A 27,539-nucleotide genomic window follows, 5' to 3' on the forward strand; every position below is an offset into this window, starting at 1 on the left:
AAGGGGGAGGAAGAGGGGGACTCGGAGGAGGGGCCGGGCGTCGCCCTACTGCGGGGACTTGGGCGGGGTGTGGTGGGGATCTTTGCTGGGGGTTTTCCCTGGGTGTGGCGGCGGGGAGGCCCACCGCCCGGCCGGCCGCCGAGCCTCCTTGGCGGGGCGGCCCGAGGTGACGGCCGCCGCGCCGGGTTTGGAGGAGGGGTGGTGGTGTGTCTCTCTGGCCTTGGCCTCCCCCGCGGGGGGGGCGGCGGCGTCGGGGCACTTCCTCTCCTCGCCGGCGGCGACGCAGGCTGGCTTGGCTTCCTTGGGGGTCGGCGGTTGCTGGGATGTCGGGGTGTCCTTCACCCGCTGGCAGATCTCGGCGTAGGACGGCTTCCTCAGCTCCTGGAGGCGAAAACAGTCGTCGGTGAAAATGTTCGGCACAAACGCCCGTACGACCGCTCGTCTGTGTACGATCAATACTTTCAGAGGATTCATGTGTCCACCACGGGATGACCAGTATGAAACGGTAATATATACCATAAAACATATTTTACAATGCACTTTTTCAGGAAATTTTGTTTTAGCATTTTTTCAACAAAAAAACAACAACCATGTTTTAGCATTTATTCAAGAAATTTTAGCACTTTTTCAGGAAATTGACCACATTTTAACACTTGTTCAGATAATGTAGTATATTTCAGGACTCACCTAAACTGTGTGCAATCAAAATGAATGTGAGTCGGTGGGGTATTAAAAGTCAGATTAATTTACAGTCTTTCGGTTGATGATTTGATCGATCTGTTGGTGATTATCTGAGAGACAGTAAACATTAAAAAGCACTGGGGAGAGAAAAAGGTAAAAAGCAGGAATCAATACTGACTGTGGCAGCACCGTTGACTTGCACCGATTTGCTTGCAGTGGACAGAGTCCCGGGAACTCGCTCCACGGACTGCTGCACCTCCTTCGGCTTCACCTCCGTCACCTTCACCTCCCTGAAACAAACAAAACGATCAAGGAGTAAGAAAACGTGTTTTTTTTATTTTATTTATGCGTGTGATGCTCCGTGATGACGCACATATCAATGATGTGTGTGGACTTGCACAGAAAAACGATAAGTGGTTTAAGAGTTGCTTCCTAAACACAGTACGCCTCACAATTATCACATAATTGTCTGATAGCGATTATTCTGAGCTGATGGAAATCACTTTCCATAATCGTTACGATCAGTTGGATTCATTTGTGTAAAAAGCAGGATGAAACTATGTTTTCATGCCCGATTTCACGTCATTTCTACAGACTGGATATAAAAGCGGACGTATATCTTCCAGGTCTTGAAGCTGTAATACCATCGAGTGCCACTAGAGGTTCGGCTCCAAGAAGCCTCCTGAACTGAAGCAGTCTCATCAAATTTTCAAGCCAATAAAATGTCCCCTCAGACTCGACACCACCGGTGTTGCTTCTTACACTGCAGGGAGGGAGGGGGCGGGACTGTGTGGCGTGCCGGCGGCCGGGGTCAGTGTCGGGGCCGGGGCCGAGGTCGGGGTCGGGGTGGTCGGCGAGGGCTGGAAGCTGGCGTCCCTCTGGGAGCTGGAGGACCGCAGAGGCTCTTTGGGGCCCGCCGGGGAGACGGCTCCTCCGCTACTGGAATCAGCACTTACAATCTGCAATGACAGCAAACAAACAAACAAACAGCGAGGAGCCGGAGTCAGGCGCGACAGGAGAGTTCAAGGTCTTTGATCGAGGTATCATCAGCAAATAGGAGTCCTTAAATTAACCGTTGATAGACTTTATAATGGATCGATAGGACCAAAGTTTTAAACCACTGTTGGCTTATTATGTTTGAAATGAACACACTGAACCGAAGGAAACCGGTGCACAGGAACGAAGTAAACAAATAGTAGTTACTGGACGTAACTGCAGTTCTACGAGTACGTTCGTGATTATACATAAATAAAAACACAAGTGTATCAAATATTATATTACGATCATCTTAAATCATACAAACTGAACCTTTAACTTTAGAAACTATATTAAAAAAAAATCAATTCCTTTGATAAATGTGCTGTCATTAAGCTCAAAGGATTGGAAACCGTTTCATGAACACAGACGATCGGAGATATAATAAATTTAATATAAACCAACTGAACGCAACATCATTTCGAGAGTGAACTGCTAACGAGTTAATTTGAAATGCAACCACATAAACCGACGCGTTAACCTGTTGATGTTCGGCGAACCGAAGTCCATTTGCGGAGCTTCACGGGTTTTTAAACAGGCGGTAGCTTCGTTTAATAAACGACATATTTTGTGAGCGTTTTGTGCGATTATTCGGTCGACAGCTTCGGACCGAAAAAAAAAGTGTGAATTAAGTGCTTAACGCGCTTAATGTGTTCAGTGATGTTGAACAGAGGAGGTGGAAAACTGGATCAACAACTTTTGAGTGACAGCAGTTTGTGCTGTGATGAACCATTTCGCCAACTTTAGATAAACTGTGCAATTTACAAAAAAAAAAAGGATAAAGCGAGTCACGCATTATTATAAAAATAAAAAAGACTGCATGGAAAATATTATATTCTAAATAAACGGCAGGACTTTGTCTGACTTTCCCTGTCTGAAAGAGGTTTTTTTTTTAAATTCCCACACAGATAAGAGTTTAAATATTAAATATAAAACCACTGCTTGTTCTCACTCAACCTTAAAATCATGTGAAAATAAAATAAAAAAGGTTGTTGTGACATCAGTAGAGATGCTGTACTAAAACGTAGAAACTAATAAAGTGAATAAAACTGGTGAAAGCATGAACTAGTTTTTTTTTATATAAGTGTAACACAATTGTGTGTATTTATTCATTGGTCTTACTTCTACTTCTTACTACTATCCATTGTATTTTATTGTATACGAGTTTGTAATTTTTTCTTGTGTGCACCATTTTTTTCCTCCTAACTGTTTCTATTCTGCTTCTAAACTTCCCCACTGTGAGATTAATAAAGTCTCATCTATTCATCTACAAGTATACGGAGGCATGAATGATGTATTTAAATACAAAGTAATATGTAGGATAAAAGATAAAACGGTGTCCGAGCTCGACGTTAAGTTCGTCCTACCCGTTGCTCCTTGGTCGTCCCGACGACGACGCTGCTGGCCAGCCGGTTGTCGAACACGTCGTCGGTCTTGAGCTGACCGGCGGCTCCGGGCAGCGGAGGGAAGCTGGAGAGACCGAGCTCGAAGCTCGGAGACGGGGGTTTGGGAGGAGGAGGTGGCGACTGCGGCGTCACTCTCTGCACGGTCGCAACAAAAAAAAATTAAAAATTAAAAAGAAAACAACACAGAGTGAGCCACAAAGAAAGAGGCGAGTCAAACTAGAATTAAACCGAGTCTTTGAACTCACCACGAGGAGAGTACCAGAAAGGAGAACAATGAGACTTCCTCTTTTAAAGGTAAATTTACAGATGAGAATAAAACGATTAAAAAAAAGAAAAAGTACTTACTGTAAACTTTTCGTCCCTCTTTTTCCTAGAAGCAGAAACATTTTTCCTTTAAGAAAGAGAACATCTCAATTTACAAACATCCGTCCCGTCTGAAACGGAGACTTCAACCTGACACAGTGTAAAAAAATTTTTTTTTTTTAAATAACTTGTTTTTAAGCACTTTAAGTTTAATGGATTTGAAGCTGATGTTGAACTGCAGGATATTTCAAACACAAATAACGAAGTGTTTGTTATCCGACGCTTCATGTTTACCGGCTGTTATTTCGTGACGCTACTAAAAAAGGTGCCGTCATGCTACAATAACAGCAGCAATTTTTGTTGTTGTTTACACTGGATTAATTGAATAATGGCAACCAATAAAAAAAAACTAAAAAACATCGTGATCAATTGAGCAGGTATGTTCAGAATAAAACAGCAGACGATTTCTCCCCATCTATAAAACTGCAGTTTCCCCCAATCAGACTGGATTTTCTTAAATTAATAACAATACAAAAAAATTAAAAAATGTTTTTGCTGTCGTACCTTCCTCGGCCGATGCCCAGGGAGTAGTCTGTGGTGGCGGGCTCCGTGACCCGCCCCGTACCCACGGTGTCCCGGCGGGGGAAGGCCGCGGTGGAGGGTAGCCGGGTTCTGGGCTGGCTGGCGGGGAGTCGTGTCGGCGGGCTGCTGCGGACCCCGTTGAGCCGCTCGCTGGGGAAAGTGGCAAAGAGGCCCGGGTTGTCCAGGAGCCCGGCGCTGCGGTCCGCCGTGGGGAGGGTCGGCCTCAGGTGAGGTTTGCTGTGATTCCTTGCAGGGAAAAATAGAGACACGTTAGTTTCGGTTTTGTCCAAACCCTCTCATCATTTAAAAAACAAAAGTTTGTTTTCGGAGATCTTATTAGTTCGGCGAGTGTTTCTCAACTGATCTGGAATCAAGAACTTAGCGGCAACAAACAGTGACGTCACTCATATGAAGCTTCGAGCTAAAATTTTGGCCATCGCCATCTTTGCTTGTTTGGAGCAGGAAGTGACCATATTTGGACCAGCTGGGGGAGGAGCCAGCGGTGGATCTGATTGGAAACCTGATGATACTACGTCCCGCCCACCGATAGTTGTAATCTGACTGCACCACAGGCCTGTCAATCAAACAGACCCCCCCCCCCCAAAAAAAAAAAAAAAAAAACAAAAAAAAACAGGTCTATTTGAAGCTTATTTTCTAATGAATGAGGGATTCATTAAAGTGAATGAACCCGAGCTTGACCCGCTTCTGGGTCGTGACCCTCCTGTTGAGAACCATTGACATTGATGTCTTGTCAACAGCAGGATTTTGTTACGATGCCTGTTTTTTCCCGTCATGTTTCCTTTCTATCTGCAGCCGAAGAGTCTCGGACACCAACCTGTTCCTGGGTGTGTAGTGTCTGACGGTGAGGGGCGACGTCGCGGGTTTGAAACTGTGCGATGTGGTAAATCCATTGATGAACTGGTTGTTGTGAAATGGAGCAACCTGGCGACAGGTGGAAAACAGATCGATCAGCGCAATCAACAGGAAGTAAACAAGATGCATTTACGTGACAAATACAGGAGAATCAGTGGGAGGAAAAAAACAAAAACAAAAAACCAGCCTTGCTTTGTTTTGTTTTGGATCAAATGTTTCTGTTTAGTAATTGATTGTTGTATTTCATTATAAACATTGAAGGGATTAACGAATAAATTCTGGCCTCGTTCTGCCAGTATTTTAATGTGTATACATTTGAGAACCATTTCTCTACACACAAATACAACGTTGAGAAAATGATGTTTTTTTTAAGATCGTAAAACTTTCGATAGGATATGAAACGTGAACTGAATCAAACTGGTTCAAATTTACCTTAAAAAAAACAAAAAAACAAAACAAATGCCATTAAAATTAAAACACGCTTTGGACTCCGTCTCACCTGGTTTGTTTGTTTGTCTTAATTATCGAGCTCTTAAATGCAAAAAAAAAAAAAAAAAAAAAAAACTTTACATAAAAGAGGACCACCTCCAGGATGTTTAATTATTCATGAATCCAATCTACCCTGAGGTTGGTTCGTACCAGCGTGGGGTCGATGAAGCTGTGTGTGGCCGACCAGGCCTGCGGCGTGATGAGGCTGTATAAGGGGAACTGCTGTTGCGGGCTGTAGACCGGCGGGATGTAGTAGGACGTGTAGCGCTGCTGGGCGTACGGATTCACCTCCACCGGCCGGTAACCGTTCTTTGGCATGAAAGTGTTGATAGCGATTGCCTTTGCCTTTATCCTTGCCTGGTTGGGGGGAGAGGGGGAGGGGGGTTAGCACAAGGATGTTTATGTAGCTGAAGACAACGTTATTCGTACAGAATTACATGTCATTTGTAGATATTTTGTTGTCCTTCTCTGAGATTATAGTCTGGAAACACTCCGGAAATAAGTATTAAAAAAAAATTTAAAAATCGTTTTAAGATCAGCGGCATTCTACATTTATACAGGAAATTATCACCCATTTAACATACTTATAATATAGACTTAAACGTGACTACAAAAAAAAAATGTTTTAAGAATAATTGGTGCATAAAAAGAAACTGGAAGTTTAAGTCTGAAATTGGAGAGAAAAATCAAAGTGCTAAAATTTTAAGTTCAAGTTAAAATGAAGGACTTGAGTACAACGTTTGACTTTTGGCAGTATGATAAATGCAGACCTTTTTTTAAAATTACTTATTATTAAATAAGCACGTGGGCCATTAGTTTATTGCTAATCACTTTGTAGCCAAACACATCACCTGACAAAGGTTCATTCATGTTTTGACCTGAAGTTAATCATAATTATTTTAATAGTAATATCTGTACAAATTTTTTTTTTTTTTTAAAGTGCATGTAGACAGCCACATCAGTTCAAAATACATTTTAATTTTAGTGCTCTGCGTGGGAAGTAGCCACCGATTTGGCTTTGACATATTTACTGATTAGTTTTAACAGCAAGATTCATAAACTGTTTAAAAACATAAAGAAGCCACTTATAATATAACCCACCTTAATTGGCTTCCCTTGGAAGGTCTTCACTTCCTCACGGAGATACTGATATGCCTTCAACAACAAGAGAGCGGACAGCACAGCGGTGAGGTAACAAAACGAGATGACTCTTTCAAAAGTATTACGAAAGGTACAGTTATTTAAAAACTGTTAATACAAAAAAAACAGGACAATTTCTGACTATTTCACAGGAGAGGAGAAAAGCTCGCGTAATTTAACTTTTCCTCGTTACCTGCTGTGCATCTGCTTCCGATTCGAAGGTGATGAACCAGTTGTCGTTGTAGGCAAATTCACAGTTGATGAACTTCGGTAGGTTTTCCCCTTTAAAGAGGGCCTCGACCTCCTGAAGAAAAAAACAACAACAAAACAACAGGAGATGGAGGTCATTTTTCAGTCGTTTACCAGTAAAAAAAATAAATAATAATAAACACCGTTACGGGGAAACAGTCATTCCTGACATGTATTTTTCAGGCACTGAGCACAGATTTTGTTTGATTTATTTTTTTCCTCAAATCACTGAGTCATGCAATGTCCCACAAACATGGTTCAGATGTTGCCAGAAATAACGGAAATAAATATTACATTGTCATAATATGTCATCATCCTACAAACAAAATTGCCATGATCAATTCTTCTGATTTTCCATGTCTGGAATAGCCTTTTTTTTATTTCCATGATATTCCAGAAACAGCTGATGACACTGACCTCGATGGGCGTGCTCTCCGGAACCTCTCGGAGGATCACGATGCAGCGGTTCTGATTGGGTCGCACCTTCTCCCCCTTCTCATCCACCTGGACCAATGGCAGAGCTGGGAGGGAGCCACGGGGGAAAAAAAAAAAATCAATAAATCAAATCACAGATAATCACTTTACAGGACGGTGAATTTAAAGGTTTCCGAACTAACTCCTGCTTTTCAGCTTGGCCACAGAAAAGTCTCATCGGTGTCTCTTTATTAAACTAAAAGCTGTGAAACCCTCTTAAGCTTGAAAAAGATTGAATATTAATGCAGGTCTGAAGTCACAAGTTTGTTTACACTAACCCGGTCTGATTTTCAAACAGAACATCTTGGCAGCGTGCGGATTCGCCGACCCATAAAATAAAAAGCACAGCTTGGCGCCGGGTAGGATTAATTTAAGCCGTAAATTAAGTGCGTGTGTGTACAAATCAAACACGAGCAGGTAAGACTCTGCTGGATGCACTTTAACAACCTCTCTGGGGAAATCAGCCCCGACCACACGCTGATGATACAAAACATAAATGGAGTGAGTTCGTCTCGTCTTGCAGCGTCTTCTTCTTCTTCTTCCACACAAGCTATGAAACTCAGCATTTTTTTTTTTTTTTTTTTTTTCCTATACACACTTACATCGCAAAATGTCCACAATCAGCTCGACGTCAGTGCTGAGCTTCTTGACGTGGTCCAGGTTGGCCACCGTCACGATTGGCACATATTGGTCGCTGTCCATTTGGGAGATGAGGTACATGTCACTGGCCAGATTCTCCCTGACGGAGGAAGAGGAGGAAGAAGAGGTGGTTAGTGACGTTTCTCAGTCCCTCCAGGATTTCACTTTGGTTTTTGTGATTGTTTTGATCAAACATGTTTGACTCTGCAGCAGATATTTCTAGTTTTACCTGAAGTTTTTTTGAGTAAAAATTGAGATATATATAAAAAAAAAAAAAACTTCCTAAGCAGTACCTGACAAAGGAATATTATACAATCACTTCCTGTGATAAAAATCACGCTGCACATCAAAGAAATAATCTTTTTTTATTTATTTATTTTTTTACCTGAAGAGAACCAGGGGGGGATGAAATGTACAAAAAAAGTGCAGTCTATCACAACTTGACACGTGTATAGAAATTACTTTAACATACGGTAATATGTAATCACTTCCTTTGATAATAAACATTTTCTAATGTGAAGCCCACGAATCGCGCCACTTCCGGTTTCCTCCGGAGTTTTATTTAGTGACGAGAAACCAGCAGCACCGCCACAGAGGCATCCGACAGCATGAAATAAGGCTTTCATTCGGACCACGCCGATGCCCACAGAGAGCGAGACGGACCGAGAGGCTCGATCGCTATCAAAAAAAACAACAATACTCGGCCTCATGGCAGCACAGACTTAATTACTGATTGATTTGGATTCTTTGGGTTTAGTTTTCTCTCTCGCAAGAAGAAAATGACAAGAGGGAATATTTGGTGTATGATGTTTTTAAAATGATCAAAATAGTCATCAATCTATTGTCTGATGAATTGTTTTAACTCCCCAACAACTTCAGCAAGATTAAGAAGTTTAGTTTACTGAAAGAAAGCACACAAATGTTATAAAAACTGGGATTTTAAGCCCAATTTGGTACTTTTGCGATAAATTTGTTGTTGAGGACATCGGCGGACGACGACGTTCACGTTACACGGCGGACCTTTAAAGTTTCACCGGGATTTCCACCGAGTCGTCGTGTGAAACAGCTGCCAGGCATTTGAGATTTCAGCTTAGTTTGCCCCATTTTTTCTTCTTTATTTCCTGGATAGTTTGAGGTTTGCTGGCATTATTTTCCCTTTTAACGATGTGTGGAAAAGCTTTTATTTTTGTTGGAGATTATTTCAGAGATCGATAACAACTATCTTCACCATTTTAGTTTGTTGCTTATTTATTGAAACTCACCGGGAAAGACAGAACTCCAGAGTCTTCTTCAGGTGCTCCCTCAAACCCTCTTGGGGGTTCTCCGGCTGGGGATCACTGCCTGTTGACAGAAGGAGGGAGGAAGGGGGGAGTTTCTAGTAAAATAAACAGCAACTAAACTTATCTTTAAAAAAACAACAACAGAAAAGCAAGACATGATCCAGAACTAATGAAACGGGCTGAATGAGATGGGATGTACGTGGAAGAGGAGAGGTGAACGATTTCACAGGTTATTAAATATGAAAAAAGAAAGAAAAAAAAGCACCAAAAGATTGGTTTTATTTATACGCAAAAACATGTAGCATGCTTGTTAGTAGTTTAGCATAAATTGAACCACTGAATCTTCTTCGTTTTATAAAGTTATTTTACTCAAAAGAAAAAGGTGGCACAGTATTAAATTCAGGTTAATGAATTAAAACAGAAAACCACCGCTGTAAAACTCGGGTTAACATGCTTTTCCTAAAAATGTTCAATTCATAAATTGATGGGGATCTTTGAAACTACATTTAAGGTTTAAAACAAAACAAAAACTGGATAAAAATCCTCAACCATTTGGTTCATTTTTTGCTTGTTTGGTTTACAAGTTCATTTTGAAACTTTCATTCCAATATACAAACTACTTTGAAACTCTTTATTTGCCAGCCTCCACAAGACAATTAGGCTCACGGCTCAACAGCGCCCCCTGTGGCAGATAATTTAGGAGTCGAAAACACACACTTCTACAGTTATAACATTTCTGTGAGTGCTAATGTCCCCTTTTAGCTTGTATTGTTGTTGCTGACATTCCTTTCAAGTGGAGGACATTTGAGATGAAAATTGGCAAAAGAAATTTTAAATGCTGCAATAAATAAAACATAAACCAAAAAAATATCTTTTTAGCGGTCACCGTGTGCTCTGCAGACAATAAATTATGCCACTTGAGGATAAGCACAGCTCTTAACAGCGTGATGCAAAGTCATTTAAATCACTTCGACTTAAAGAGACAGCGCCATTAGCATTGCTCAACGGGAGTTTTCACCGCTCCGTAAAGTCGTTAAAATGACTTTAACAACCAAGAAAAGAGTCGCTTCATTCAGTTTTTATGTTTTCTTTTGTAGAAGTAAAAAAAAATTTAAACTTTTTTTTTTTCGAGCTTGACAACTTGCTCACGTTAATAAAAATATCAAATTGTTCATTTATTTATTTTACAGAAGAAAAAACCAAACAAAAACCCTCATGTTTGTTTTAACAGAAAATCTGTGAGGTTGTTTGCTGACCTTGCAAAAGCTCTGCAGGCCTCGTAGACTGACCTGTAACCGGCTTGGAGCCTGAACTAAGCGGCCCACCTGTGTGCCGTGGCTGCCCAGGCTCGGGGTACTCTGGGAAGACTGGCTCGGAGCACTCCAGGGTGACGGCGGCCACGGGGGCTGGCTCGGCCAGCATTACTGGTACCGGTGGAGGCTCATCTGGGTCGGCTAGTAGGGGCTCCTTGTAAGCCTTGTCGTCACTGGCTTCATAGCCTGTGGCAATCAACAAGGGGAGTCATGATAAATTATTTAAAAAAAAATTTAAATTTAAAAAGGCAATTGGATGGGGGAAGATAGCTAGCCATTTAAAACTACTGTGAGAGTCTCATATCTAAGCCCCGCCTCCAAATTAGCAAAAGGTATACCTGTGCATTGGAAAAAGGCCATTAATACCTGAAGCTACCCAAAGAATCTAGCCTGGCATATAAAGCCAGGCATTTTTTTCAGCTTTAGTAAGAGCCACAAAAAAAAAAAAAAAATCCCCCCCCCTTACTTTTTCTTTGTAGACCAACAAAAAAACAAAAACAAATAAACAAAAGTAACAACAACAAAAACCTGGTATTTGAATAATGTGATTATCACATATAATGGATGAGAGAAGCACAAACAAATGGGTTAAAACACTGATGACAAATGGTATTATCTTCACTATTATGAATTTAACATAATGTATAGGACATTTCCACAGCACAGATACCATCAAAACAACAACAACAACAACAAAAAGTTGTGTCTTAATCACTGATATGGTCTTTTTTTTTTTTTTTTTTTTGCAGCCTAATAATTTCCAGTTTTGGTCATACTTGTACTCAACTACTGTCAACAAGACTCAACACTTCCTGGATATGTTTCACATTAATAAAGGCCTTTAAATGTGAAAAATCTGTGAGGTAAAGTATCGCATTTCTCTGACAGTCGCGTAACTGCAATTAAAACGGACAATTACTGCTTCTGAATAACATTATATTGAATTCAACCAGGGATGACGTGACAGGAAATGTTGAGTTGACAGAAAATTAAAATGAGCAAAAGAGCAGAAGGCCGGAATATGTGTCAATCAAAACATGATGAAATATACTTCTTAAACAGGGGAAGATAGAAATAATAGCAGATGGTCTTATTTCTCCATAGCGGTCCATCAACAAATCCACAGCATTCGTTCACAATCACCAAAATTCACAACATCTGCACTAAAAGATGTATTTTTTGGGTGATTTTTTAACCTTCGACAGGAGGATCTCTTCCGAACGAGGAACGCGAACCACAAAATAAATACTCAAAAGAGGGCTGAAGCTTAATTGAGCCTATAAATCTGAATCCTGTTTACCAGACACGGATTAAGTCATTAATCCTCAGAGAAGGAAGCATTTAAAAAAAGAGAAATTTTAAAGTGGGCCTGAATGTAATCGAACTGTTCTTTCAAATAACAAGTGACTTAATTTTACGGGCGAGGTTCGTAAATATTCTCGTAAAGGCCTCCAAGAAGACGAGTGGAAATTAGAGTGAAGATACTTAAGATTACGGCATCAGTTTATATCAAATAAACCTGTGAAATAATAATGAATATCCACAAGTGAATAAATTAGGGTTGAAACTGGCATATTACGATACATCCATCGCGATAATTCAATAATCCGAGCCTGAACCGACGGGATCGGGTCGAGTCTGACGGTTCAGGTTGCGAATTACAAACTTGAGTGTTCGGGCATTAAATTAATCGATTTTTGAGGCTCACGGTGTTAAATAAATCCTTTTACTTCAACTCCTCTCTCATGTTTCTGTACGTGTTCATGTGCTTATTTTCTCGCGTATTTTTCGGGATGTCTGTGTTTTTTTCCAACGGGGATACGATCACAATCGGTTGCTCAAAATGTGTTTTTCCGACGGACACTAAAATGTAAAGTTTAGTTTTACTGACAACGAGCGGTTGAGGAGGAGGAACCGGTCGTTGCGGCTGCTTGAAAAAAAAAAAAAAAAAAAAAGTTTCCTTCCCTGATGACAAATTCATAAGTTTGTAGTGGTGAGAAAGAAAAAAAAAAAAAAAAAAGACTCCATGATGACCCGACTATATTAAGTCACAAGTCTTCTGCCGTAAATGTCCTCGTGGACGTGAGATGAAACGGGCCAGGACGTCAATCAGAGTCAAACCCAGACTTAATCAATAATTTCTGTTTCGCCACCATATCCTTGTTGGCTCTGCGCCGGCTATACTTGGCTGGACACATTAAAGTGAGTGATTACGGTCGTTTGTGCGGAGGGACCGGTGACTGCAGCTGGAATATTCATAGCTCGTACTAAATTGAGTATGAATGATTAAACAGGCGTCTCGGCACGACGAGCGAAGTGACAAGAACGGAAGAAAGTCAGAAAGTGTAATAACGGTTTGTTGAGTCGAGCCCGACTATCATTTCGACAAGCCGACAGGGTTTTGTCACGACTGGACCGAGACACTAATTTACAGATTTACATTTACAGCAGTGAAGTCCAACTGCCGCTCAACTCCTTTAAATGCTTTAACCAAACCCCTTTATTACCGTGGAAAACAAAAAATAACTTCCATGGCTTCAACTTTTGAAAAAAATATATAATTTTTCTTTGTTTAACTCCAATTTTTCCAACTTAAGTCAAAAATGTCACTTTTCATTAAGTTTCAGTTTACTTGTTCTTTCTTTTTTTATGGAAACTTGTCTTCATCACCAGAGTATATGTGTTTTAGGGCATATGTGTTTTAGGGCATACTTGTTTTAGGGTGTATATGCGTTTTAGGGTATATATGTGTTTTAGGGTGTATATGCGTTTCAGGGTGTATATGCGTTTCAGGGTGAATATGCGTTTCAGGGTGTATATGCGTTTCAGGGTGTATATGCGTTTTAGGGTGTATATGCGTTTCAGGGTGTATATGCGTTTCAGGGTGTATAAGCGTTTCAGGGTGTATATGTGTTTCAGGGTGTATATGCGTTTCAGGGTGTATATGCGTTTTAGGGTGTATAAGCGTTTCAGGGTGTATATGCGTTTTAGGGTGTATATGCGTTTCAGGGTGTATATGCGTTTCAGGCTGTATATGCGTTTTAGGGTGTATAAGCGTTTCAGGGTGTATATGCGTTTCAGGGTGTATATGCGTTTTAGGGTGTATATGCGTTTTAGGGTGCTTGGTCCAGAAAAGTGAAAGGGCCCAAAAAAAAAAAAAACGCAGAATTTATTTTCTACCATAATAAACCAACTGCACGATAATAATCTCATAATTGCAACATAAAGAATCTAATCATTGATTTTTCTACATCTATATGGAAAAGGCTTCAAGCTGAATCGACAACACAGCGACCGAAGACGAACGTCCGTCTAAAAAAAAAAAAATCGATGTCCCACGTGGGTGATGATGACATTGCAATGTGAAACCAATGCATTTAGATTTTAACTAATGTGCTATAGAGGCCAAAAAAAACAAAAACAACACTCATTCCAAAGTATAGAAGCGGTCAGAATATATACGTGCATCCCAAAATGGTCGTCTGACCTTGTGGGCCGGGGTCGGCCGAACTATCGCAGCCTTCCTTCCATGGCTGCAGGGCAGCAGTTGTGGTGTCAGCAGTCCCACTGGGGTCCAGGCTAAACATGTGGTTGGCCCATGCTTTCGCATTGGGGTTGAGGTCTGAAACCTTGGCGGATTCCTGTTGACAGAAAAAAAAACAAAGTCCGGTCAGAGACGTTGGGTTTTTTGTAATGATTTTTTTTTTACTGATGCATGACGGCCCGTTAACGTGTAATAACGGTAGGAAAAGATTTCATTCAAAATCATTTGCGCTTGATGTTTTGGAGGGATTTGGCCTCATAATAGAAAAAGGGTTGATCGTCAATAGGTCACAGGTTTCAAATCAATAACTTGTTGTTCACTTGTAACCGTCATTAAAAGGGTTCAAGAAGGTCCTTAAAAGTAGACTTTGATGAAATGCTGACCAAACTCACGTGCAGGCGGAGAAACAACACTCAAGATTTTGACTGACAGAAATCATTAAAGGTTTGCCTTCTAACTAATTAAAAACCTGACACGAGACGGAGCTGCTGATTGGCCGGTAGCAGCTAAATCATTGTTTTGGGATGCAACAGCTTATCTACTGAACTTTAACAAACACTTCACATTTGACCAGTGACACCAGCTGATATAACAGTAGTAGAAAACCTTGAAAAGAGTTATTGTTAGTTTTATGAATGCAAAACTCTGCACTTAAAAAGTCGTAGATGCACATTCATCAATCTGTCGAGAGAAAAAAACAAAAAAAACACTGCAAAATATTCTAAAACAAAACTTGAAGATTTTAAATTGCCGAGTCAAAGTCATTTCCTCTCTGCTTGGGGAAAACATTACATTTGAATGACAGTTTTACTTCATTCTGAGTAAATAACTTTCTGTTTATCACTCAAAAATGACGCAGGAATTTGTGACCAAGATTTGAAGGAATTTACGAACAAACGATTCGACAAAATAATAACGAGGAATAACCACGATTCCTCTAAATTATCCGACTCGAGCGACAGAAATGTCAACGAATGTTGAACGACCGCCTCAAATCCGTCGATGCCAACGTCATCTGAGAGGAATAGCCTCGAACAGCAGAGTTGTGTGAGCTGACAAGGGACCACGGCTGGTAACGCCCCCCCCCCCCCCCCCCCCCCGGCTGCTCCCCCCATTTCCGCCGTACTCACAGGATGGAAGCGGTAGTTCAGCATGCACGTCTCACAGGCTAACAGGCTGTAACCGAGAGCCGTGGTGAGGGCCAGCGTTTGGTTCAGCTCCGGGGCCGCGGAGGGCCACGAGCGTCCCGTCGGCGTGGCGACGAGGCTCCACCGCATCCAGTCCATCACTAACGCACGGAGAGTCTAAACTACCTCCGGGTGGGGGGGGGCCGCCGGGGGCAGGGACCTCCGACCGACCGACATTGAGCTTCGCCTCGTCCCGGCTCCTCAAAGAGAAGCCGCCCACCACACTCCTCCGTCTGCCTGCCCCCTCCCTCCCTCTCTCTCTCTCCCTCCCTCCCTCCCTCTCTCCCCCCACCCCCTCCTCCGATCAGAGCTGCTGGGTTTGATTCAACGAATGTGATGACGAGCACCGAGGCTCCCCGCTGCCCTGCCGGGCTTCGGCTGACGTTGCAGAAGCTGACTGGACGTCTCTGCTCCCCGTTACGCATCCGTCTCCTGCTTTTTCTTTTTTTTTGTTTTTTGTTTTGTCGTTGTTGAGTCATTCTCCAGCAAAAAAAACAAAAACGCCAGAGATGAACGGTGGGGAGGCGGGCATTGAGTCGCGCACCTGAGCTTCGAGTGATCCACGCCCCCCCTCCCCACCCCCGAGGCGTCACTCAAATTAAGTCGGTCCCTCTCTTGAGCCTCGGTTTTTTAATAGATTATTCTGCTAACGAGCCGAGAACCTGGGGCAAAAAAAAAAAAAAAACCAGAAAGAAAGAAAAGAAAAAAACCTGTTTCTTATTCAAGAAGAGAGAGAGGGGGAGAGAGAGAGAGAGAGAGAGAGAGAGAGAGAGAGAGAGAGAGAGAGAGAGAGAGAGAGAGAGAGAGAGAGAGAGAGAGAGAGAGAGAGAGAGATGAGCCCGACTGGATACGAGATGAGCGACATTGATGATGGGTCGTATTTCACAAACGCTGCACTACGAGATCATTCAGGATGGCCACACACACACACACACACACACACACACACACACACACAAATAATCCAGCCTTGCACCGATGTATTAAAAAAAAAAAAAAAAAAAAAACTCACTCCTGTCCAAGCCAGGTTGCCATAGAAACGCCTGCTGACATCACCGGATGTGTACGTTCTGGGCAATCGCATTGACCTTTCAAAAAAAAATGTATAAGGGGAGGGGGGGGGGTTTAGCCGCCTCCCTGATCGAGGATGTATTTCGGGAGGAGACGAGAGGATGTGATTCATCAGGAGCCGCGGACGGAGACGAGTTTATCGCCGATGTCACCGGAGGGCAGCGCCGGGGTTTCATGGCCCCGCCCCCTCTGACGGAGGTGAAAGTCGCGAGCGGTCGACAGAAAAGACGGCACAGAGTCCTTCAGGGGACAAAACAAAACACGGCTGAACTCGTCTGTCTGCGAACCCGAGGCTCATCTTTCCCCTCTCGGTGTGTGTGTGTGTGTGTGTGTGCGCCAGCCACAGACGAGTTCAGGAGCCACCGACGCGTCACGGCGACAGTGAACGCACCTCGAACCTGAGAAACGACGAAGACGAAGTATTTTCCAGACGTGGTTTACGAAAGCGCTGGTGATAAAGATAAAAATAAAAATAAAAAAAAGATTCATATTATGTCGATGTTTTCGGTCATTGATTGTCGGCCCCCATCTCTATGCTGTCCTTTTCTCTCTCTGCTCTCCGCTGACCGGTGGAGGCAGAGGCTCCGCCCACCTCTGAGCCCGGTTCTTGTTTTACACAATCATTTTGTTAAAGGCTTGCTAAAATTAATTTCTAATTTGTTTTAATGGCTTATTTTATGTGAAGCACTTTGTAACTGTAGTTTAGAAAAGTGCTATACAAATAAAGTTTATTATTATTATTATGATATAAATCTACTATCATGCTCACCGCTAACATCTCCCAACTCAAATATTCATGACCTGACCCGATATTACAAACTAAAAAAGGGGAGAAGACGAGATACTTTTTTTTCATCGTTGTGGTTTTTCCAGAACTGGATCACCGACTTAAAATGAAACTCATAAATGTTCAGTTTCTTTTTCTTTCTTTTCTTTCCAGCTTTGTGTTCATGAACTGATTTGATTCAACAAAAAAACAAAGAAAATAGGTCAAGTTCAATTTCTGGTCCGTTTCTGACACATATGTGCGAGACATATGGCGTATCATTCTGTGTGTGTGTGTGTGTGTGTGTGTGTGTGTGTGTGTGTGTGTGTGTGTGTGTGTGTGTGTGTGTGTGTGTGTGTGTGTGTGTGTGTGAATAAGGAATGAGGTGGGAAAACGCGAGGTCTCGGTCGCGCCACATGGCTGGTCGTTGCGATGGCACCAGTTTGGATGAACTCGGCTTTGATTCCTGCGATAAAAACACGTTCATCCGTCTACAACCGGGTCAACAGAACCGCCGACTTAAACCAGCCACGATGTTTTCCCACCGACGGTGAATATTTACCGTTTCTCTGCTCAGGAAGCTTGACGTCCTGAAAGTGTGTGTATTCAACCCTGGAAGCCGTATGTTGGTTCCCCGCCCGGCTTGTAATGAGACCTACAGCCTGAAGCGTTCGCCCACTAGACTCCGTCCCGTTTTGCTGCCAATCTTCTTTCCAATCTTAAGCATGTGTAAATGACAGTGGAAAAAAAAAAGGACAGCGGGCACTTTCCATTTCCTAATTTTGGAGCTCGCAGGAAAAATAACTTTCTTCGCCTGAAGGCCACTTTGAGCTTCTTTTTTTTTTTTCTTCTTTTTTTGCCTGTTTCCTTAGTTTCCACATTCTGTCCTATTTGGAGAGGTTTGATTGAAACCCATCAAGGAAACATGGGTTCAATTCCCCCCCATGTTTCATCTGTAGTGCATCATCCATCATCCATCCATCCATCATCCATCCATTAATAACCACAGTGACACACTGACAATAACTGGCTAACTAATGTTAAAGCTTCATACACGGAAAATATTATATTTTGATAAATGGCAACTCAAATTAAAACATGCAAACAAAATCCCCTGATTTTCCATGACTTGGCCCTAAAAAAAACATGTAAAGATTCCCTGACTTTCCCAGCCTGGAAAAGAGTTTAATTTTTTTTTTAAATTTTTTTTTTTAAAACACCTGAATAATCACCTTAAGTTTGCTCTTTAAAACTCTGGGATGTTTTTGTAGCTTCATTTTCCACTTCCTGGATTTACAGGATTTCAGCGGGCTTTTATCAGCTCGACATACCGTGTTTTCTTCCTCCTGGTAAAAACATATATTCACACAGCTGAGCTCCACCCAAACAGCATGTGAATGCGTCAATTACATACAGTCAAATCTTCGGCTATTTTGTTTGCGTGTACCTCGAAAAACTCATCAGCCAATAATAAAAAAATTTAAATACAAAGATCAGTCGTGTCAGTAAATAAAGAGGTTTCAAGCCAATAAATCTACTTTAAGTCCACTTCTGGTTACCGATTCACTTAGTACCTAATTCTACCCACAAACACAGAGCTTCACTTTACCCAGCAACAGGTCATTTGTTTTCAGGTTAACCACCAAAAAAATAATAATAACGCAATACCAGACGCTTCATCCGCACCTCGTAAAGTTTTCCGCTAAAACTCCCTTTTGTCGAAGCCTTTAACATCACAACAACATCCGAGGAGAAAGTGGAGCTCAATGACTGATGACTGCAGCGAGATATTGTTTGTTGTGCGTTGATGGATGATGACGGGCTGAGAGCACCGACTATCAGCTCAGAGGGGAAAACGGATCCTGATGCGACCTTTCCAAAAAAATAATAATAATAGTGATCTTCAAAATAAGAGTAATAAGATGTTTCTTCTTACTGCAGATGGAAACTATTTAGTTGGATTAAAATAAATGGCAAATGGCTGATTAACAACCCACAGTGACCTTTCACAATGTCAGACAACATGGATTAATGTTTCAAGATGCTTCACGTCTTAAGATTCTCTCACTAATAAGCTGCTGTGGTGTATCTGCCACAGATCTGGATTATGTTTTAACACTCTTTGCCAAATTAAAACGAAGCGATCGCGGTCGTCCATCCACAGTTGGTTGAACGGTTTCTTTAAAAAAGGTGTGCTGGACTTAAAAGAGGCATTTTCTCAAGGTACTACAAATGGCAACGCAAAGTTCCCACTCTCAGTCAAATATCAAATTCCCTCGACTCTTATGGCCTTAAGAAAGGCAAATTCAAAGAGCTATTAAAAAAATGAGAAAAATGTTAAATGGCAAATTACGCTCATTGGCTCGTAACTAAATAAGCGACATTTTAAATTTGTGTCAGGGACCACTGACGCTACCAAACATACACATTGACAATAACTAGCTAACTAACGGTGAAGCTACATACACGGAAAATATTGTATTTTGAATACGAAACGGGTTACCAGGAGTGAAGTAAATAAATAGTAGTTACTGGACGTAACTGCAGTTCTACGAGTAGGTTCGTATTTTGTTTATGTATTATTAATGGTATTATTTACAGTATTATTGACGGTGTAGAGGACCTACGCCCTCTTGGTCGACTACGACTTTTCTCATCAACTATTTGAGCCAATAATTTCAGTTTTTTTTAATTTTTTTTATGTGAAACTTTTCAGCTTTTCTTGGTTTTCTATTGTAGTAAACTGAATGTTTTGGACTTAACAAAACAAGGAACTTCAAGATATCTAGTGAAGTTCTGGGAAAAATGCGATGTGCATTTTCACTTCTTTTTCCTGACAATAGATTTTTATAGTACAACAGATTTAGACAGAAAATAACAATGATATTAATGATCGATAGTTGAAACCTTAAACCACTTGGAACAAGTTAGTTTTGTCACGGATTGCTTTCCCAGATGGCAAAAACAAACACATCACAAAAAAATTATAATAATAAAAATAAAATAGGGATATGAGCATAACAAGCCAAAGTCTGACAAACAAAACTGCTCCAATATATCAAACACCGGCTGGTGCTTTCATAGCATGAATATCGTAACCAAACATCTAATTTTTCAGCCCCAACATTGTCCATCTTTTTTAGAGTACGTTTACAAAGTTATGCCGTGGTTACACATCCCGACCCCGGGACGTCCCGCTCTCGTTTCCCGTCCTGACCTTCACGCTCCGACTAGACACAAAATGCCGCGATCGATAGGACTGTTACAGCCTCACCGACAAGAGAGGGAAAAAAAACAAAACAAAAAAACAGGTCATGGTTATTTAGTTACAAGATCTGCCCCGTTTCTCGTTTTCCCGGTTCTTCACCGAGCACTTTTTCTATTATACACAATCAGCGTGGGAAATCAGGTCCGGTCCGAAGTGGGCCGGTATCGTGCTCTCCATCTGGTCGGCAGGTTTTTTTGGAAGGAAAACAGATTCGGGCGGTCGGCGAAACTTTCTCTAAACCTTTCTTACGGCCACGTTCATATTCTGTTACGTCCACCGTCCCCCGAAAAGGAAGCGCTTAGTCATCGCAAACTTTCACTCGTGTCGCTCTGTCTTTACGTTGAACGCTACAAATGTGACACGCGAAAATATAGAATTCAAACCGGCTCAATTTTAGGAGCACACTTTGTGCCCAGTCTGAAAAAGAAAGGCAAAAGTATAACAGGAGACTACAGACAAGACAGAGGTGAAAATTTAAATACCAAAAAGGTTGAATAAATCCTGTTTTATTGGTACTTTTCAAATTCCTGAGAATCCAAAATGGGAAATTCAAAACATGATTTATTTATAAATCCAGAAGCAACAATAAATAAATAAATAAAAGCTTGTTTTTTTGGTCTTCTGATTATAAGCACAAGTAAAAAAAAAGATTATTTTTTTCTGTAAATGGGTCCACGAGCCAAATTTGATTTGAATAATCAATCTATCCAAATTGTGTGACCAGGAAGTTGCCGTCTTTGTGTTGCACTTATTAATAAGCAATCAGCAAAACGCTACGGCGACGTAGAATCCTCATCATCACCTCAATCTCTAACGTTTATATAAGTGTGGTTCCTGTTTTGTTTTCTTCTTCTAATGAAGTATTTTGGAAAATGTCAAAATAAAAGTCTCCACTTATCTTCACGTTCCACTCCGGATATTAAAATGTTGATCGCGAGACACGTGAAAAGAAATCTCGAAAAAAACTTTTTTGCTAACACGGCGATATTATAGATGTTGCGAGTTATCGTGCCATAATATTTAAATGAAGGTATCACTGCTTTTATTTTGAAGCTATTTTAAGGATTTTTTTTTTTTTTTTTTTTTAATTTTCAGCTTCAATCTGGGCTTTTTCAGGGATTTTATTTTGAAAAGAATTTAGAGAAAATGATTGTTAACTATCGTTACAACCGATTAACTGTTCATGTTTAAGTTGCCGTTAACGGACGGCTAATTAGGTGGATTTAAGCGAAAGGTAATGAGAGGAAAATAATCCGCCTGATGTACGACATCTCATTTCTGATATCTACAAACAAATAAATGAACCCTCGCTCCAATCTGAAAATAAATAAATAAATAAAAGCATTGAATATGTGTGTGTGTCAGTGTGTGTGTGTGTGTGTGTGTGTGTGTGTGTGTGTGTGTGTGTGTGTGTGTGTGTGTGTGTGTGTGTGTGTGTGTGTGTAAAAACTCACCAAATGAGAGCTCTCTTTTGCCTCTTGTACTTGCTGCACCTGTGGTTCAGCTACAACTTTCGTGTCCTGGTCAGAAGTCATGAGCCGTCTGCTTCTTGGCTCCTCAGGGAGAAGTCTCTGTGTCACCAAGTAAGCTACGGGGGGGCGGAGGGGACAAAACAAAAGTCAGACTCGAGGCAAATAACCTTCGGCATGAATAGCAGTCGCGACACGTGCGAGATGAAACGAGGCCGGCGGCGGTGTCCGATAGTTACTTCTGGCAAAAATCTGGCGAGGACGAGTCGACTTTAAGGAAATAAAGTGTGAAATTAAAAGGCCCAAGAAAGTTAATGCATTTTGTTCAATGCCACATACATTTCTTCCCAAAACACAGATTCTAAAAATAAGACGTTTGATCAGATGTGATTTTATTTTATTTTTTCTTTTAAATGTAAATAATCAACTGCAGGTTCTTGTTAACACATTAAGTCAACCTACAAGCTGCGGGAAGAGCAAAGGGACAAAAAGTTTAAAAGATGAATATCCCAGCAGTAGACGGACCGGTTTAACAGACTTTAAAAACACATTAAGGAGAAGAAACAAAACAAAAAAACAGCGTCAACTACATTCGCTGATTTTAACATAAAATGCAACTCATGTCTTTCATTAGATTTTTGCTTATTTGTCAAATTTAGTACAAAAACAAAACCACCTTAAATGTAGTAACTTCTGAACAAAAAAATTAAGCACACAACGACTGATACAAGCTTAGAAGTTAAATTATAATGAGATAAATTATATATATATATATATATTTTTATATATTTTTTTTTTTTATTTAACAGTTTTCTTGTTATTCCTTTTAAGGTTCAAAGTTAAAAAATGTATTTTTAGTTCCTGGTGCCTCAAGTTCAGCCGGTTTTCTGTAAATGACGTCGCCGTGTCGGAAGACGTTGAAGCAAAGTGAAGAGAGAAACGTGGCGAGCTGCAGATTACATATCAGGCCGTCAAAGCAGTTAAAGAAATAGAAAATAAAAGGTTTAACTGCAATATTTGCACAGAAAATTCTTTATCAATCCTGGTTTTTACACATTATATCAGTCAAAACAATCCCTAAACGTTTGTTTAGTAAGAAGCAAAATGAAATGTATAATAATAATAATAGCCCCTGGTAGGGAAAAAAAACACAAACAAATGTCAATTTATTGACTAATTGATGAATCAAAATGATATGAAGAAACCTGCAGCCAGAGATTTTGACGATTAAGGAACTAATTAAATTGACTTTCCCGTCAGCCAGTTAATGAATCGTTCAACAGCGATCTGCGCTTCCCCCCTACGAGCCGTCCCATTGGTCAATCGCTGCCTTCACCTCTGACCTCAACACTTACGGGGGGGTGGGGGGGGGGAACGACACACACACACAAACAACCAGCAGGGAGTCCTAAAAATAAAAACACACCTTCTTTTTCTGTTGGTGTTTGTAAAGCGGCGATAATCCGCCTCAACAATCAGGCGCCTGTCTCTCACACGGACCCTCGTTGTGTTTGCATACAAAGCAGAAACAGAATGGCACGGCTGTAAAGCTGGTGACCTTTGATCCACACACACACACACACACACACACACACACACACACACACACACACACACACACACACACAGCGTGTGTTTGCATGTGTGTGTGTGTGTGTGTCATGCCACCGTGATGAATGGTGCTAAACAACAAGTCCCCATCAATTCCAGTCCGTTATCAAAACAGCTGTTGTGTGATCAACTTGTTTTCTTTTCCTGGACGGTAGACGACCGGTTTGAAACTCGAGTGGAGTAAATCTGTGGCGGCAGACAGGAACCTTTCTTTAAAAAATAAACTCATCTAAACTTGGCCAAACTCTTCCTGTTCTGCTGGGAAACTATTTTGTGCAACCAGAGTAGGAAATATTTGTATTTATTATTATTTTATTTTTTTAAACAGTAATCACCACCTTGTGCCAACAGGAGTAAATACAATTTATTTGTTTTTTAAAGTGTGCAATCATATGTGTGTGTACAGAAAACCATCTGAATTCTAACTATTTATGCTTTTTATTTACCTTGACAGATCAATTCAAAGCCTTGTCAGTTCTGAAAGCAACAACCTGCCAGTGGGGTATGAAAGTCACGTTTACTTTTAAGATAACATCATTTATCGGTGAGAAACTGTAAAAAAAAAAAAAAAACATTATCGACAGATTTTAAGATTTCCGACCGTCCTTGAACTAGTCGTGTGCACCCAGGTAGTAATATTTCCTCAAAAATCACTTTATACTACACGTCTCTAAAATAAATAATAATAAATGAAGCGGATCTAGATTCTGTAAAATACCAAAAACTCTCAGCGACACGTGGAAAACCTCGAACGACTCAGCAGTCACATGACTAAAAGAAATGTTTTAATTCAGAAAGTTTGTAACTGGACTCCAGGGTGGAGTTGGGAGGAGGAAGGATGGAGAGCTCAAAGAAAGGTTTGAAGAGGTTGTAAAAGCTGTAAATAGTTCAATATGTACATCAGGCGAAGCCCCCCCGCCCCCCACATTGGTAACACTTGTGGGCAACAGATTCCCTCTTTTTTTGTGTGTGTAAAACAAGTTATCAAAGAAACTCAACATTTTTTCTTCTCTAACTATTTATGACCCGATAAGCTATTGATTGTGTCGTTTCCATGGAGATACAGGACTTAAAGCTGCAGTTAAAACGAGGGTAAAAAAAAAACAAAAAAACAGGTGGATTTTCTTTGATCAATAATTTTTTTTTTTTAAAAACACCAACATTTTGAGATCAACGACTTCAAACCAGAAAACACATTACGAGCCCGCAGCGTAGTAATTTCAGACCGTCTGAATCAGCACCTTTCGCAAACACACAATTTGCCTTCGAACTCGATGCTAAAATATTTTGAGAAAATAACTAACTGTGAGCGAGACTTCATATTTATTTATTACGGGGGGAGAAGAGGGGGAGGGTGGATGGGAGGGGGCGTAAATCACAAGATTTACTGACAAAAGAGTCTGGGAGTGAAGTTTGACCTGATAGTAGCTCCAGACAAAAAATAAATATAATATATATATATATATATATATATTTATTTATTTATTTATATACACATTCATGATGTCAATCCTCGCGGTCGAGACGAGGTCAGAAACCAAAACACAAGCTCCTCCTCTTCCTCTTCCTATTTCAACCCTGCTTCATCATCAAGAGGTGATTTACAACCAAAATGTTGTTGCTCCAAAATTAAGGCCGAGCTTCAACACCCCCCCCTACACACACACACACACACACACACACACACACACACACACACACACACACACACACACACACACACACACACACACACACACACACACTGGTGAAAAAGAAAAAAAAAGAGAAAAGAAATGCACCAGTGGGGCCAAACCCTGTTTATTTTTAGTCTCGGTTGGTTTTACCCGCTGGTTAGGAGGATGGTCACTGACATCTGTTTAGGTGTACATATATGTATATATATTTGTTTCCTAGCTTTATATATGTCTATTTATATTTTATAATATCTATTCATGTCTGTTTGTCTTTGTTTTTTTAGCACGCTGAGAGAGAAGCTACAACTGGAGTCCAATTCCTTGCACGTGTAAACATACCTGGCCAATAAATCTGATTCTGAATAGATAAATGGTCTTTTATTTTTTATTGGGTAGCGGCATGTCCATATATTAGTCTATTAAAAGGGAAAAAAACTAAAGCTTATTCCAAAGATGATTTTGTTTTCTTTCTCCAATCTTAGTTGTTTCCTGAAAGGATTTTATGAAATGAAATAATAAACTGAAAAAAGGGGGAGACTAAAAAAATAATAATAATAATAACTCGCCACTTATTTTCTTTATCCCAATTAGCATTTTACATTTTCTTCATTTCAATAAACGTACTTAATTTTTTTGTTAAACTTCAAATTATTTTGTTTTTGGTTTACTCCAATTGTTGTTTATCTGCGACCCCAAAACACTCGTTGTTGTTTGTTTGTTTGGGATCAACTTCACCAGTCAAAAAAAAAAAAAAAACATGTCAACTTCCACTTTTCCAGTGGCGTGTTTTATTTTATAGTCGCTGACATACATTTCATTAAACTTATTTAATTATTTTTTTAACTTTTAATTTGGAATAGGCTCAAACCCAGTTGTTTATCTCCACCTCTGTTGTTGTTGTTTAGATAGATAGATGTGTTTACTGATCCCACAAAGGGAAATATTTTAGTTACAGCAGCATGGAAGATACAGCAATAAATATTACAGAATAAAATTAGAGATAATAAAAGTATAAATATAACAAATGTAAACAAATTAAAATGTTTGTTTGTTTGGGATCAACTTTAACAGTTTTTTTTATAGTAGCTGACACATTTCATGAAACTTAATTTTTATTTTTTTAAATTATTTTGTTTTGGTTAACTTGTAATTTTGAGAAGGCTCGAACCCAGTTGTTGTTGTTGTTGTTTATCTTGGTCCCAAAAAAAACAACCTTGCTATTGTTTGTTTATTTGTTTGTGATCAACTTTACCAGTCAAATAAAACCAAGTGTGAACTTCCACTTCTCCAGACGTAATGTCGGCGTGTTGTTGTGTTGTTGTTGTTGTTTTGTTATCGTGGCTGACAACAGCCGGAGAGAGAAGCTCGGCCAGCCCGTGACTCGGACGCTCCTCCCCGGCAGCGAGCGACGGGGAGGAGCGAAGTACAAAAGGCAGGAATTAAAACGAGGCACGAAAACAAGAAGCAATTAACAGCGCTTTGTTGTTGTTTTTGTTTTTTTTAAAGTTGAGTCGGGCTTTTAAAAAAAAAAAAAAAGAAAGAAAGAAAGAAAGAAAGAAGGGGAAAAAAAAATAAAAATTTAAAATTAAAATAAATAAAAGTAGCAGCCATGTCTAGTTTTCAGCTCCAGTGAAAGATGGCGACCTCCGGCGTGATTTCGCGGATCCCCCTCCCCTCCTCCTCCACCTCCTCCTCCACCTCCACCTCCTCCTCCACCCCCTCCCCATCGGTTTGAATCGAGCTAATATTTTAGCCTAGCCAAGCGAGCTAACTCTCCCAGAGAGCAGCTGGTGTGTGTGTGTGTGACAGCCGACTGTTATTTGTGTTGTTGTTGTTGTTGTTGTTGTTGTTCCGAGGCGTCCGCTTTGACCGACAATAAGCAGTTTGAGTGACTCACCTGTCACGGCGGTGCAAACAGTGTGCTGGCGGCGGCGGGCGGCGTCGGTCTGCGGCGGCGGCGGCCGGCCTGAGGCCTTCAGGCGGCGTCCAGGCTAAATGCGCAGGGTGTTAGCTCGCAGGCTAACGACCAACCCGCTCAAGAAAAAACAAACCTCGCCGCAAATAAGTCTTTAAAGATGTCGAAGGGGGGGAAAAAAAAAGAAGAGCGAAGCCGCAGCCGGTTTCAAAAAACAAACCAAAACCGACGCCCCCCCCCCCGGTCAAAACAAAAAACAACAAAAAAAAGAAAAACACAGAAACGGGCTCCGACACCGCAAGCTAGTTAGCAAGTGAGCTAGGTGGCTACGAGCTAGCTAGCCGATCAACTTTGTTCAGACTGGAAGAAAGAAACGAAAATATCGGAGTTCAAACTCCTCCCGGTCAGCGAAGCAGCTTCTGCGGGGAAGGTGTCGGCGGGTGGTGGTGGTGGTGGTGGTGGGGAGGGGGGTTAGTCCAAAACCGCCAACCGAGAGAAAACACACCGAAACCGGGGGAACGGACCGCTAGCTCGATGGAACACCGTCTGAGGAGCTTCGGACGCGGCG

General features: G+C 40.9%; 1 protein-coding gene across 7 annotated transcripts; it reads right to left on the minus strand.

Annotated features, from left to right (window-relative positions):
- On the minus strand, positions 1 to 27,539 carry larp4b (La ribonucleoprotein 4B). Of its 7 annotated transcripts, none has more exons than XM_069723635.1 (17): positions 26,954 to 27,539; positions 21,755 to 21,888; positions 13,952 to 14,105; positions 10,408 to 10,650; positions 9,134 to 9,212; positions 7,835 to 7,971; positions 7,176 to 7,279; positions 6,703 to 6,813; positions 6,471 to 6,524; positions 5,502 to 5,726; positions 4,843 to 4,949; positions 3,990 to 4,253; positions 3,468 to 3,492; positions 3,084 to 3,257; positions 1,444 to 1,640; positions 860 to 971; positions 1 to 381 (listed from the first exon to the last, which is right to left on the minus strand). In XM_069723635.1, the coding sequence occupies exons 2-17, from the start codon at positions 21,833 to 21,835 to the stop codon at positions 46 to 48; spliced, it is 2,403 nt and encodes an 800-aa protein (XP_069579736.1). In that variant the 5' UTR covers positions 21,836 to 21,888; positions 26,954 to 27,539; the 3' UTR covers positions 1 to 45. The 7 variants fall into 7 exon arrangements, with proteins under 7 accessions (XP_069579736.1, XP_069579733.1, XP_069579738.1 ...); XM_069723632.1 differs by having other exon boundaries at positions 3,468 to 3,513; XM_069723637.1 differs by having other exon boundaries at positions 3,468 to 3,513; positions 10,477 to 10,650; positions 26,954 to 27,538.

The sequence above is a fragment of the Brachyistius frenatus genome, unplaced genomic scaffold (assembly GCF_029030835.1).
Source record: "Brachyistius frenatus isolate BFR_SWC_R1_liver_20210118 unplaced genomic scaffold, ASM2903083v1 Contig_339, whole genome shotgun sequence".
Classification (NCBI taxonomy): domain Eukaryota; kingdom Metazoa; phylum Chordata; class Actinopteri; family Embiotocidae; genus Brachyistius; species Brachyistius frenatus.

Coding starts and splice junctions, on each gene's coding strand:
- larp4b (XM_069723632.1), bottom strand. CDS start 21,835: ATGACTTCTGACCAGGACACGAAAGTTGTAGCTGAACCACAGGTGCAG. Junction 3,514..3,989: donor CTGGGCATCGGCCGAGGAAG/GTACGACAGCAA, acceptor TCTTTCTTAAAG/GAAAAATGTTTCTGCTTCTA. Junction 382..859: donor AAGTCAACGGTGCTGCCACA/GTCAGTATTGAT, acceptor TTTCGCCTCCAG/GAGCTGAGGAAGCCGTCCTA.